The sequence below is a fragment of the Daphnia pulex genome, chromosome 2, assembly GCF_021134715.1.
Source record: "Daphnia pulex isolate KAP4 chromosome 2, ASM2113471v1".
Taxonomy (NCBI): domain Eukaryota; kingdom Metazoa; phylum Arthropoda; class Branchiopoda; order Diplostraca; family Daphniidae; genus Daphnia; species Daphnia pulex.
Genome location: NC_060018.1, coordinates 131,544 through 144,103, shown reverse-complemented (window position 1 = coordinate 144,103; position 12,560 = coordinate 131,544). Strand labels below are relative to the sequence as shown.

The 12,560-nt window shown below is 38.9% G+C and overlaps 4 protein-coding genes and 1 long non-coding RNA gene across 7 annotated transcripts; 3 read left to right on the top strand and 2 right to left on the bottom strand.

Annotated features, from left to right (window-relative positions):
* The first annotated feature begins 141 nt into the window (after nt 1-141).
* LOC124188693 lies at nt 142-2,859 on the top strand. 2 transcript variants are annotated; one of them, XR_006872449.1, is made up of 7 exons: nt 142-348; nt 411-509; nt 573-636; nt 703-1,016; nt 1,826-2,092; nt 2,502-2,642; nt 2,716-2,859. It is a non-coding gene; the product is annotated as an uncharacterized LOC124188693 (long non-coding RNA). The 2 variants fall into 2 exon arrangements; XR_006872448.1 differs by having other exon boundaries at nt 411-513.
* Nucleotides 2,860-6,592: 3,733 nt separating this feature from the next.
* Nucleotides 6,593-8,166, top strand: LOC124188683 (galactose mutarotase-like). The gene is made up of 4 exons (XM_046581489.1): nt 6,593-6,934; nt 7,021-7,288; nt 7,357-7,885; nt 7,963-8,166. Exons 1-4 carry the CDS (start codon nt 6,724-6,726, stop codon nt 8,038-8,040), a joined length of 1,086 nt encoding a protein of 361 aa, XP_046437445.1. The 5' UTR covers nt 6,593-6,723; the 3' UTR covers nt 8,041-8,166.
* Nucleotides 8,167-8,316: 150 nt separating this feature from the next.
* LOC124188684 (caspase-1-like) lies at nt 8,317-9,743 on the top strand. 2 transcript variants are annotated; one of them, XM_046581491.1, is made up of 4 exons: nt 8,317-8,598; nt 8,671-8,948; nt 9,023-9,364; nt 9,435-9,743. In XM_046581491.1, exons 1-4 carry the CDS (start codon nt 8,513-8,515, stop codon nt 9,692-9,694), a joined length of 966 nt encoding a protein of 321 aa, XP_046437447.1. In that variant the 5' UTR covers nt 8,317-8,512; the 3' UTR covers nt 9,695-9,743. The 2 variants fall into 2 exon arrangements, with proteins under 2 accessions (XP_046437447.1, XP_046437446.1); XM_046581490.1 differs by having other exon boundaries at nt 8,659-8,948.
* LOC124188689 (caspase-1-like) lies at nt 9,653-11,221 on the bottom strand. The gene is made up of 5 exons (XM_046581497.1): nt 10,793-11,221; nt 10,473-10,720; nt 10,232-10,407; nt 10,032-10,164; nt 9,653-9,974 (listed from the first exon to the last, which is right to left on the bottom strand). The coding sequence occupies exons 1-5, from the start codon at nt 10,852-10,854 to the stop codon at nt 9,760-9,762; spliced, it is 834 nt and encodes a 277-aa protein (XP_046437453.1). The 5' UTR covers nt 10,855-11,221; the 3' UTR covers nt 9,653-9,759.
* Nucleotides 11,074-12,449, bottom strand: LOC124188687 (caspase-1-like). The gene is made up of 5 exons (XM_046581495.1): nt 12,270-12,449; nt 11,961-12,205; nt 11,709-11,881; nt 11,509-11,650; nt 11,074-11,436 (listed from the first exon to the last, which is right to left on the bottom strand). The coding sequence occupies exons 1-5, from the start codon at nt 12,338-12,340 to the stop codon at nt 11,159-11,161; spliced, it is 909 nt and encodes a 302-aa protein (XP_046437451.1). The 5' UTR covers nt 12,341-12,449; the 3' UTR covers nt 11,074-11,158.
* Nucleotides 12,450-12,560: the final 111 nt, after the last annotated feature.

Sequence of the window (12,560 nt, the reverse complement as noted above, 5' to 3'; positions counted from 1 at the left end):
GCTATCCAGAGTCATTTTTCATTGCTTTATGGCTTTATCTTTGATTTTTGAAAAAAATATGTTTTTAGACGGTCGAGTTGCGTAAATTGGCAACGCCGCTATTTAAAAAAACGTCTGCTACTCTGCTTTTCTGAAATTAGTTTTGGATGTTGACTGAGAAGTTACTGTTCGTTCGTTGTGACATCAAAGTTCAAACTTTATAGAAAGTGTATTGCAATTGAAGATTTCATTCACAAATCTGAAAAAAATGAACTAGGATTTTATCGGTTTACAAGTTTAATATGGAAAACAGCCATCCTAGTGAAAACCAAGTGTTCTGCTGCTGAGTGTTTCAACCAAATAATGGAGGTAACATTGAAAATAATCTGTGTCACAGTATTGATGAAAGATCTCATGTCGTATTTGTTTAGATTCATACTTTGTATCTGCTGTTTGCCATTGAAATCCATCTAGCTGTAGCATAGATGGATGAATGTCTTAGAAACACGGCTTCCTCGAGACATTTTGCTGTATGTAAGTTCAATCATTGTACCACATAAGTAAAATAAGTTAACTATTTATTCTTGATTTAGGTAATGGTGAAAATGGCTTGTTTGTGTTACAATAGCTCGTTTCCAAGATACACACATCTTTAAGGTGAATTCCATTTGATTTTTTTTCTTTTGTTAAAGCTTCTTTTTAATTTTCAACTTTTTTTTACAGCACTATTTGTGACGTCCATGAGATCGCAAGTCGACTTCCAATGTCAATCTACAACGCAGTTTCTTTATTGGAATTGTGTTTTCCTGGCACGGAGATCTTTGAGCCTACGCTAGCCTTTGTTTATGACAGAAGAGTGACTTCCACCAAAGTTCTGCTCCATCCTTATCTTCGCGATGTACGCTCATCCAACTTCACTGCTTCTGATGCTGCTGCTACACAAATTTTCTTGCTTCACTGGCGAGTTAGAACACTTCAGTGGTCGCTTCCGCCCGCTGTGACACACTTATAGTCACTCACCACGGGATTATGCCCAGGTACCCAACAAATGAATTATTTTCGTAGGTTATCTACCAATAGTCTTTAGTTGCGTTAGACTCTGTCTGTGTAATAGTTTCCAAAATCAGGCCCTTCTTACGGGGAAGTTTTACTTAGACGTTTCTTTTTTCTAACGCTAGATGGCTTTTTGAAAATTTGCAGCTGTCAAAACAGTCAGTTTCAGTTACTTTGCACATCTCTTTAAACATTTATCGACTGTTATTTTGTTGAAATATTTAGTGATAACTGACGATAACTATTCCCCCAACAAAGTTCACTTGTTAGATTTTTCATATTGTGTTTTTTTTCTACTTCCGGTTTGCTCATTTCAGTCAGTAGTTCAGTAAATGTTCATTCGAGGAGCAAAACAACCACATATTCGTGATCCTCGTCGAATTTGTGGTAAAGTTCATGTTTTTATTTGTGCGTTTTCGTACTTCCGGTTTTGAAAATTTTCCTGAACTATAGTTCAGGAAAATTCTCGATTTTGGCCAAATTTTGGATTTCGTTTAAATCACATCTAATCGACCCCAAATTTCATGGAGATCACGAATATGTGGTTTAATTTGACGACAGCTCAATGGTTGAGGCGCTGTGGTTACTTCCGGTCTACTTCCGGAATTGTTTTTTTAAGACTAGCAAGTGAGCTTTGTTCTGTGCATAGTTCTTAATATTGCAAGCTTGTTTTTAAGTTTTAAAAATTGCAACTTTAAATGTTTGAGCTGAAAAATCAGATCAATGTGCCTATATGTATTATGTAACTTTTATTGGCATGTCACTTAATAAGAATTCTTTTGTCTTTATTTAGGTACGAACAGTCAGAGATCAGTGACGACTGACTGACGTGCTGAATGCTCACATGCGTGCCATCCTTCCGTCGCCTCGAGGCATGGGGGAGTTGTGCCTACTCCAGCTACGCGTCTAGCGTAATTCGACTACCCAACCGACGGCTGGTCAACTATCACCCCTCGGCCCTCGCTGACTCCTACTACCCATGCTCTCATCTCTCAACACATCACGGGGTTTTGATCTTTAGATCGTTTGTAATCTGTTATGGCGGTTTTACGACGATGATGTAAGTTTCGATTTTTTTTTTTTTATTTGTTATTGTTTGTTATTTCATTTCAATTCAGTTGAGTGTCGATGAGCTAGAGCAGGATCGTTTTGGTTTTATAGACATTTCTGGTTTGGACGCTAGATAGTAGCACACTCAAAGTCTTAGATCGTTTTTCAGCTGTCAAAAGCACCAACTTCAGTTACTTTATTTTGCACAATTTTGAAAACATTTATGGGAGTTACTGTAAAGTGTGTTGTCAAGTTTGGTGAGTATTTAAAGTATTGATCTGCACTTAAGTCTATTTTAAAATGTTTAAGAGACGATTTCGAGTGTATACTATTTATTTTTGTTTTAGATTATAGACGTCAAGCACATTGATGACACAAATTATAAACAAGTTGACTTATTTTTCTCTTTTTATTTATAGGTTCTAAACCACATGTTTCTAAATTTGCATGACAGACTTTACGAGAAGTAATGTTCCTTGTTTGGTAACCTGTTGGCTGCTACCCCTTGAATCTCTCTTCTTACTTCCTTACATGGGCGGGATGGGCCCCCTTGATTTGAGGTATTGTGTTTCTGTCGCCACAATCTTGTTTGAATATTATTGTCATCCAAATAAATGTTTATTCTGCTTACAGGGGAATCCTTTGCTGCTATAGTCATGGACTTCATCCACTGGTGAAAATCAATGAGAGAATGCTGCAATTCAAGACTGATACATTGTGTAGTTGTTAGATAAATGGCAAGTGCATATCTGGGCTCCCTTCTTTTCAGTGGCCCCGTTTCCCTAACTAACCGCTAACCAACGCCCGCCGGTGGTCACTCACCCGCTGTGAAACCAGGAGGAGGGGAGGGCTCTGGTCGAACGGGGACTTGGAAGGCGCATGATCCGATGAAAACTTTTGGAGGGTCATGAGTCTAACCCGGAAGCCTAGTATGACTACATCTCCCCTGTAAAACTTGCCTCGTACTTCTCTCTTCTTCTCGGTCCAGATAAATATCTCTGGGGGCCGTAGACATTTCCTATAACAGCATGTGCGAGTTTAAACAATGCATCCACTACCTAATGAAACAAATAGCCATGGTTTATTTTTTGCGCAAATCTGCGTTAGTCAAGTTACAAATTTTTCTAATTCAACAACTCGCGTAGAATTTTGCATGTAATCTATTAGTGCAAATCGCGATTCTATGTGTTTGGTAGTAAAGAAAATGGTTGTTTAAGAAACAAACAATGGGGTGTTCTGAGATGCCAAAAAAACTCACCATTGTTTGTTTTTTAAACAACCATCTTCTTAACTACCAAACACATAGGATCGTTATTTGCACTAATAGACTAGATGCAAAATTCGACTGAAGTTATTGAATTTGAAAAACTTGTAACCTGACTGACGCAGATTTCTGCAAAACTTAACCATCGCTTTTTGTCTCATTGCCGCAGCGGTGGTGGCGGGTTGCGTTTAAACTCGTGCAGAAGAAAAACGTTTTGAACCGGTCGCTCTGTTTATTGAATTTTTTGCACATTTCGAAAAAATAATAAAAAACCTTTATCTTTTATGTTTTAAAATTTTTGTTTATTACAGACATCACATTGATAGGGTTTAACATTAGGTTATGTGGTTTAAGGTACAAATTTTAGGGTTGGTAGATGTGTTAGTGGGGTTTAGATTAATTGGTAGGGATATGTTTATAGGGTTATGAATTAAATACTTTTGTATCCAAACTTAAAATATCCCCCCCCCCTCCAACATCCTCCACTTTCCTTTCCCAATCCCGAAAACATGTTTATTATTTGTTTGACATAAACATCCCATATTTGTTTTTGTTGCTTCTGAACTTATAAACGGTAAACTGCAATAGTCACGATGACAATTTAACAAAATAATAATGCAACTTCGGTAACACGACACCAGCACCAAGGGAATTTGATGCAGAAAGATCTATCACCAGCATACGCTGCAACAACGTACCACAGCGGACAGCAACTTCGCGAACATACACGATAAACCTGCAACCGAAATGAAATGAATTTATCTTCAGCATCAAATCAATGGAACTGCTGTATGAAAAGGCAAATTAATGACTTGTTATGTAGTTTTAGTTAAACTAAATATTCTGAAAACAATATCTGATAGCTTTTGTTGAAACAAAAACAAAATGTGTGATTGAACTACAACAAAGAAGAAAGAGAAGCTAAAACTTTAACTGGATGTTAATCCTGCTTTTTAAAAAATCAAATACTATCAAGCAGTGAATTATCATGTGACGATAACAAAAATGACACAAATATAGCTTAACTATAAAATCTCTCAGTGTCAGTTAGAAAGCTTTTTGAATCAGCCAGACAATTAGAAAGTTGATTGAAATAATTACTTCAGTTGTTCATGTTTCTTCATTTGACGAAACACATAGCAGTATAGGTAGTAAGAGGAACAACCTTTTCCAGCTGGCTGCATAAAATCCATGTGTGTCATTGGGCAGCAATGAAAAAGCTCAAACTTTACCAGACTGTCTATCACAAAAAAACAATTACTATCAAGGACACAGCGTCTCAAATAACAAAAACAAAAATGACAGAAGTTAAACTACACATCCTTCGGATTAAATTTTGCAAAGGAACCTACAGCTATCAAGCCTTTCCAAGGTAGGCAACAAAAGTTCTTCAACAGGAAAGTTAAGACATAGTCACCAACTAACTAAGTCTCACGGTTAGAAAATTAAACATATTTACCTGATTTGTTCTTAAGTGTTTCTTAGAAAACGTACAGCCGGTACGTACAGGAAAAAGGGACGACATCTTGGCAAAATGTACAGATGCTCGGGCCACATGATCAGCTGGAATTTCCAAGTAGAAATTATAGGCTAGGTTAGGTTACCACACAATATAACTAAATTCACACAAAAATAATTAAAATTCAGTAACATCTAACAATCCAAACGGGAAATACCATTTTTATGGAGAAAAATGTGAGGAAGGGAAATACGCCGTACGGATTATCTAACGAACCTCTTTCAATCAGTACTCGAAAAAAATGGCGGCGGTTTTGCGTAACGAAGACTTATTGTTCCAAATCAGTAGTTGTAAATGTGAATCATAGATGGCGATGAAACTTGTATTTTAATCTGCTAATAAAGAGTGAAAAAAAAGTCAGATGAAAAAAACGGTCAGAACTTAGATTAACTGACTGATGAAAAAGCAATTGCAAATCTCAAATTGTTGCCGCCAACTCTCAAAGCAGCCTTGGACTTTGTGAAGCCTGGACTTTTTGCTGCTGGAATGCTGCAGTTGAGCTAATAGTTTTGGCGCAATGACTAGTAAGGTAAATTAAACCCACCCCATAAAGGTATATATATATATCCACCAAATACTAAATCACAAAAACAGATAATTGGAAAACAGATTCTACTTTAGTAGAAGAAGCTGCATTACTTACAGAGTAGCAAGGTCATCAAAAACATAGTGGTATCTAGTTCGCACTGAAGACATTTGTGGGAAGAAATACTTTCCACCTAGTGATGTAGCCTTGGCCAAAAAGGCAATGACACCTGAAAATGAAGTTGAAAGTTTTGAAACATATTGAATAATGGTTGAGTGAAGATGACCTACCAATCCTGACTCCATAATTGCAAACATTTGCGTCTGAACTGTAAACAAATGTCATTCTTTATGGCTCAGAACTCCAGCCTTTGATGATACTGAACCAAGAACTTTGATAGAGAAGAGCTGCGTGGAAATGAACAAAGAAAAGAGAAACCCATTTGAGAACAGACGCACATCGGATCGAAACACCTGAACAACAATTCATAGTTAATAAAATATTGATAAGATATACATTTCATTCTATTCTCAAAAACATTCTTCGTTAACTTACCACCGAAACATTCCGATTTAAAAGCGAATTTTTTAACGGTACACACTACTGCATTGCGTGGACTTTTCTTGAGCTTAAGATGAGACGTGTTCTTGCTGCCCTGATCAATGGCGCCGATTGAGAAGCATACTGCCTACGCACTGTTATTCGACATCTAGCGGTAAAAAAATCGACTACTTGTAACAAAATGAATTTATTTGTTTCGGTCTAGGCCGCATAAGAATGCCAAACCATTGGAAATTGCCATGACATTTGATTATTTGATCATTGCCAAACCGTTGGGCCAAAAGGACAGGGACGTTGGTATGGAGAAATGGAGAATCAGCAGATGCGGATTACGGAAGCGTTTTTTTCGTGGGAAAATATTAGATAACACTTCGTAGAAAACTTTCTTTTTTACGCAGACAGAAATTAATGGATGAATAAATGTAGGAAAAGATGTGAACAGTAAGGTATATAATGACGTTCTACGAGATAACTACGAAACCTTATTTACATCGATCCGCCTTTAAATGGCTTTGAAATGTCGTCAAGTAAACTACAAATGCATTCATGCTGGAGATTAAGTATAATAACGTTCCCATCTTTGTTACGCAAGTTTTTTGTTACATATAATGAGCAATAGATGGGGTTACTCCTCAGCTATTTTACCGAATCTCATTCTACTGCAGCCAGATAACGATACCCGTACAATTTTGTCTGTTGTTCTGTTCTCCTGCTCAGCAGACACGTCTACATTTATGTCTGAAAGTTTCTTTTACAAAGTTGTTTAGTAACATGAATACCTTCTCGACACAAGTGACACAGGAAACGTTCGGTACGATTCAAACCTCGAACGGAATCCAATCTGTGAAGAAATTCACGTTGACCAACTTGCATGGAGTTAAGGTGCAGTTAATAACATATGGTGCTGCTCTTACTCACCTATTTATTCCCGACAAGAAAGGGCAGCTACAAGATGTCGTGATGGGTTTTGATGACATAGATGGTAAGTGAAAGTGCAACAAACCCCTTGAATATCAATTCACTCCTCCACCCATCATTATTTGTAACTATATCTTTTAAAAATTGCAGGGTATCTGTCGTCGCATAACCGCTATTTCGGGTGTACTGTTGGACGTGTAGCTAATAGAATAGCCCAAGGTCGTTTTCACTTAGATGAAGTCGAATATCAGTTAGCTATAAACAAAGGGGATAATCATTTACACGGAGGGAATATGGGCTTTGATAAATTAATTTGGCAAGCTTATGCTCACCTAGACGGGCGGGTCACTTTCACTTACTCCAGCCCGCATATGGAAGAAGGTTATCCTGGGCATCTGTACACTCAAGTCACCTACAAGTAAATATGCCAAGTTTCTTATAATTCAACACGTGATTGTGAATATTTCGGCGAATACGTATACGTAGGTTAACGGATTCCAACGAGTTAATCGTGGAATTCAATGCGCTGACGGATCGACCAACACCCGTCAATCTCACCAATCATTCTTATTTCAATTTGGCCGGACATGACGCTGGAAGTCAACAACTTTACAATCACCGAGCTCAATTGTTTGCTAACCAGTACACACCCGTTGACTCGAAAAATATTCCTACTGGAGAGCTGGCCAAGGTGGACGATACAGTTTTTGATTTAAGGTCAGAGACGCGATTGGGAGATGTCATTCAGCAAGTTCCCGGAGGAGGCTACGATCACAACTTTGTAGTCAGCGAAAGTAACGTTAAATTCGGCAACACAATTCCTTTAGCGGCCAAGTTTTGGCACCCCGAATCCGGGCGGCTATTGGAGATATTCAGTGATCAACCGGGTTTCCAAGTTTACACGGGCAATTTCTTGCCGACCGATGGCTCTTTGGTAGGGAAGAATGGCACTGTTTATACACGGCATGGTGGTTTGGCCGTAGAACCTCAAAATTTCCCCAATGCCATCAATCAGGTATAATCTTATCTACATTTTAAATCAACAATTAGATCTTAATGAATGAACATATGTAAAACTATTTTTTTTTTCAGCCCAATTTCCCAGATTCCGTCCTTCGACCAGGATCTGACTATCGCCGCACCATCGTCTATAAGTTTAGTATCCAATAGCCTTTTTTATTAAAACAAATGGTCAAAAATAGTTGAAGTTTAATACCTTTTGTTATTGTCACATCCAGTTTGTTGCTTCTCAGAAATGATGCATTCCAGTACATTAATACACGTACTCGAAAACAATAAGTAATTTTGAGTTTTTAATGTAGTTTAAATAAATTAGATTAGGTAAGACATAAAGTGCTCTCATTTTACCAAGAATCTCGTGAATGGAATCAACGAGAACGTGCCTATGTAGGAGGAAAAGAAAATGTATCTGATAACGATAAGACTACACCCGCGGATAAGGCTAAATATTACATTAGGTGCAGATAAGAAAATAAGACACGACTAAAAATGACCACAAAATCATTTGAGAGCCTAAGTTTATTGAACACACTGCCGGCTTGTCGGTTTTGCCTTGCAAGTGCTCTAGTCCGTTTAGGTCTTTTATTTGGTGCATCTCTTGTTGAAACTAATCTACTTCAAAATGAATTCAAATGACGAAATAGACGCTCAACCACTCTCTACCGCAGAGGCAACGATAAACGAGCCGTTTACAGCACCATCTCAACAGTAAGTACAGTTGAAAAAAAAAAAAACTTTCTTGGATAAAAGATTCAAATTACAGTAAAGATTAAATGTTAGACCGGAAATAGACATTCAAAGTGAAGAATGCACGGATCACCCATACATCCGCGCGCCGGTGAATAAAAATTCCCCTTGCTACAACATGGAGCACAAGAGACGTGGTGACGCAATCATATTTCACCACGAAAAATTCGATTCCAACTTGGAATTAACGCCACGAGAAAATGACAAAGATTTGCTCAACAAGTTGATAAATGTTTTGAATGACTTGCAATTCACCGTTTGCGTCTGCGAAGACTGGACTTACAAACAAATCGAGAAGAAAATCACAAAATGTAAGTGATTGAAGGACCCTAGTTCTTAAATATGAATACTTAATAATTCTCTCTATTTCTAAATTGTCTTGCAGTGGCCACCAAGGAAGATCACAGGAACAGCGACTGCATTCTGTTCGTGTTCATGACTCACGGTTACAACGGCAAATTGTACGCAAAAGACACGCACTACAATCCAGATCCGTTGAGATTGCTTTTTACATCGGACAAATGCCCCAGTCTCGCTGGGAAACCAAAGATTTTCATCATTCAAGCGTGTCGAGGAAACAGTCCTGATTTTGGAACTTCATTGACTCCTCGCCCAAAGCACTCTTCTCATCGCGTTAGCTCATCCGACGAGACCGACGGACATAAAAGTGAGCCGTTCAAGATGGCAACACATGCAGATTTTTTAATCGCAAACTCTACAGTTTCAAGTACTTAAAACACTAGCTGATAGCCAACTTACCTCTATTGCTTTTAAAATGACATTTTGTTGCACGGCAGACTTCACCTCCTACCGAACATGGTTCCTTGAAGCTTTCTGTGACGTTTTGTCGTCTGAAGAATACCGCAAAGATGACTTCCTCTCCATCATGACCACCGTCCAAAGAAAAGTCGCCATTTCCTTCGCAAACGAACTCGGTGATAAGCAGATCCCATCCTTAACCACCATGCTCACCCGAAAACTCTACTTCACTTCCAAGAAAAAACCCCCTCAAAGGCACGCTAGAATGTCTTGTATAAGTTCAAATGTTTCAGAATAATTAAAGATTTATTATCACATTTACGTGCAATAAAGATGTGTATAAGTACCATGGGGGAGGGGGCTTCAAACGTTCATTTTCGGGTAGAAATAAACGCGACGGATGAGCTGGCTAGTGACGCACGGTATTTGCGCGTAACCCTTGCCGAGAGTTGCAACCTTTAACAGGACCATGGTCATCATCGAGAGCAAATCTTCATACTTACCATACTCTTTAAAAATGTGACAAAGGGATTGAATGAACCAGGAGCCATTCTCGGTGTTGCGCCAAGACGCGTAGCCTATAGCGAAAATGTTATTCATTTGAATATAATTCAAGGGCTTCATTCAATCATTACCTGGAACGGTGGAATATGCAATCATAAAATCCGCCAATGTTGGAATGGAGTATTCCTCAACGACAGAATCCCTCTCTATGGCCGAGTCGCATTGCATCAGTGTTCCCTTATCCATTTTGCTTCCTTGGCATGCCTGTAAGAAACACAGTAAAGGCTGGATTCTTTCAATTAGTAAATATGATTACAATAGCTATTGTTACCTGAATGAAAAACAGTTTGGGCTTTCCGGCCAAAGATGGGCATTTGTCAGAGGTAAACGGAAACCATAACTCGTCCGAGTGATAAACCGAGTCGTATGTGTAAATCTTGCCGTTCTCGCCGTGTGACAGTACAACGACCATGACGCAATCACACTCACTGTGATCTTCGTTTGCAACTGACAAATAAAATAAAAATTAATTAATTAACTGTACAGAACGAGGAAATGCAAACCAAAATTACGTTGTTGGATAATTTTACGGACGTCACATACTCCAAGATCGTTGAAACCAAACACCTGGAAACCCAATCCATATAATGCAATCTGCAGATTCGAAACGTCCGTACTTGATCCGAATCTCCTCTTCAGCCCCAACGATGGATCGAAACATTCGTGGTTGAAAATGTAAGCTTTTCCTCGGCGTCGGTGTTTCATGTTGTACACGGGCGAATCACGATCAACTGGGCATTCAGCCCGACTTGTCTTCCTTCTGTAAAATTGTAAATGTATAATGAATTAATGATCAAAAGTCAGCAAGAAAACGATTGAGGAAAAGTCAAACCTGGGAGCCTGAACTGGAGTTTGAAGTTGGTTTCCAACAGGATTTGCGTCGGTTAAATCCATTTTCTTCTCTGTCGTGTCGTCTGCGTCCGATTAAACCATTTCTACTGATATCATGTTATAGCTGAAACAAGCATTATCACTGTACGTTTGATAAAAAAATCTAATCAAACATTAAGTCGAATACGAGATACTGTGGCTGGCCTATGGTGTATTCCTGCGTGGGCAAGGTGTTTTGATTAAACAAAGCGCAAAGTGATAACATGGTAACTACGTACGCGGTGGGCGTAAACGACGCGTTTATTCGGTAAAATTGCTTTAAGGATGTTGGAAGGGATATCGAATAAAATAAAATAAATAAAACTAATTACGACAGGCAGCAGCGCTTTGCAGGTGTACTGACTGTGGGTTTTGGCGGAAAATAAACCTGACGGATAAGTTGAGAGGTGAAACACAGCATCTGACATAATTCTTCGATCTTTTTCTTCACTTCTTCCTTCACATATATTTCCTCGACAGCCACTTTTCGGAGAACGACAGTCATCATGGAGATCAAATCGTCACGTCGCCCTCGTTGTGACAGAACATCACAGAGAACTTGGATAAATACTGCGCCGTATTTTTCCGAACGGTACGATCCATAGCCTGTCAACAAGGTCGCAGGATTGGCATTTGCTGACTAAACAAAAGAACCGGCCTTTTTTATTTTTTTAATACCTGGAATCGTGGAATAAACAAACAGGAAATCGGCCTGCGTCGGAATGGAATACTCGCCGGGTCCATCAATGGTCGTTGACGAGTAACTCACTTTGGTCCCGCCATCTCGTAATGGCTCCTGTTCATCGAATCCTCGACAAGCCTTTGAACGTGAAGAGCATAACATTGAATTCCTTCTAAAAATTAATCAAATAAAACACCTGGATGAAAAATAGTTTGGGTTTGCCGGCCAACGTGGCACACGAACTAAAAGGCATCCAGACATCTTCAACGTCGTACATTGTATCGAACGCGCATATTTTGCCATCTTGGCCGTGCGACATCACAACGACCAAAAGGCAATCGTGGTCGGTGTGATCGACTTTTTCCGCAACTGAAATAACACAAAAAGAATACTGCGATCAGATCAACTGCTTTTTTAAGGAAACAAAAGAAAAATTTTTGACTATTACGTTTCACAATTTCTTTTCGAACTTGAGCTGCCGTAAGGTTATCGAAAGGTTTGACTTCAAAATCCAACTGGCTCAGCGTTCGACTGAGGTCATCTCTATCTTTACTTGAACCCGGGCGATCGGAGGGGATTCGGTCAGCCGGCCACGTCTTTTGATGGAACTTGTCGTGGTTGAAAATGCAAGCTATTCCTCTACGGCGATGGTCCATATCATAATCGGGAAAGTCTCCAGGAATATTCGCCAAACTTTAAATAATTGCCAAGAGTTATGAAAATGTTGTAATTTCAAATAAAACAAATTTTATCAAACCTTGTTGTATCCTCATTTTCGATAGACTCCCGAGGCAATTCCGATCCATTAGCGATAGCATCCGATTCCATGGCCAGGCCGACTAACAAACTAACGCAACCTTCACTTTCGAGCAACTTAAAACTTGTGGTTTGGACGGCATGCACTGACGTAACATTATCAGTTTCACAATTGCTCAGGGAACGCCCAACGAGGTTTTTACGAGCGAATAAAAAAAACTTGTAAGATTAGTACACTACTGTCAAGGCAGATATAAAAAAATAGGAAGTCCGCCAAGAGATAAAGGCATTC

What these genes read in the sequence shown, in the direction of transcription:
- LOC124188683 (XM_046581489.1), top strand. Translation starts at nt 6,724, where the DNA reads ATGAATACCTTCTCGACACAAGTGACACAGGAAACGTTCGGTACGATT. An exon ending in GGGTTTTGATGACATAGATG is followed by an intron (nt 6,935 to 7,020) that starts GTAAGTGAAAGT and finishes TAAAAATTGCAG; the next exon opens with GGTATCTGTCGTCGCATAAC. An exon ending in TCCCCAATGCCATCAATCAG is followed by an intron (nt 7,886 to 7,962) that starts GTATAATCTTAT and finishes TTTTTTTTTCAG; the next exon opens with CCCAATTTCCCAGATTCCGT.
- LOC124188684 (XM_046581490.1), top strand. Translation starts at nt 8,513, where the DNA reads ATGAATTCAAATGACGAAATAGACGCTCAACCACTCTCTACCGCAGAG. An exon ending in TTTACAGCACCATCTCAACA is followed by an intron (nt 8,599 to 8,658) that starts GTAAGTACAGTT and finishes ATTACAGTAAAG; the next exon opens with ATTAAATGTTAGACCGGAAA. An exon ending in CGCAAACTCTACAGTTTCAA is followed by an intron (nt 9,365 to 9,434) that starts GTACTTAAAACA and finishes GTTGCACGGCAG; the next exon opens with ACTTCACCTCCTACCGAACA.
- LOC124188689 (XM_046581497.1), bottom strand. Translation starts at nt 10,854, where the DNA reads ATGGATTTAACCGACGCAAATCCTGTTGGAAACCAACTTCAAACTCCA. An exon ending in ACTCCAGTTCAGGCTCCCAG is followed by an intron (nt 10,721 to 10,792) that starts GTTTGACTTTTC and finishes ACAATTTTACAG; the next exon opens with AAGGAAGACAAGTCGGGCTG. An exon ending in TGCATATTCCACCGTTCCAG is followed by an intron (nt 9,975 to 10,031) that starts GTAATGATTGAA and finishes TTTTCGCTATAG; the next exon opens with GCTACGCGTCTTGGCGCAAC.
- LOC124188687 (XM_046581495.1), bottom strand. Translation starts at nt 12,340, where the DNA reads ATGGAATCGGATGCTATCGCTAATGGATCGGAATTGCCTCGGGAGTCT. An exon ending in GAAAATGAGGATACAACAAG is followed by an intron (nt 12,206 to 12,269) that starts GTTTGATAAAAT and finishes AATTATTTAAAG; the next exon opens with TTTGGCGAATATTCCTGGAG. An exon ending in TCGAAAAGAAATTGTGAAAC is followed by an intron (nt 11,882 to 11,960) that starts GTAATAGTCAAA and finishes GTGTTATTTCAG; the next exon opens with TTGCGGAAAAAGTCGATCAC.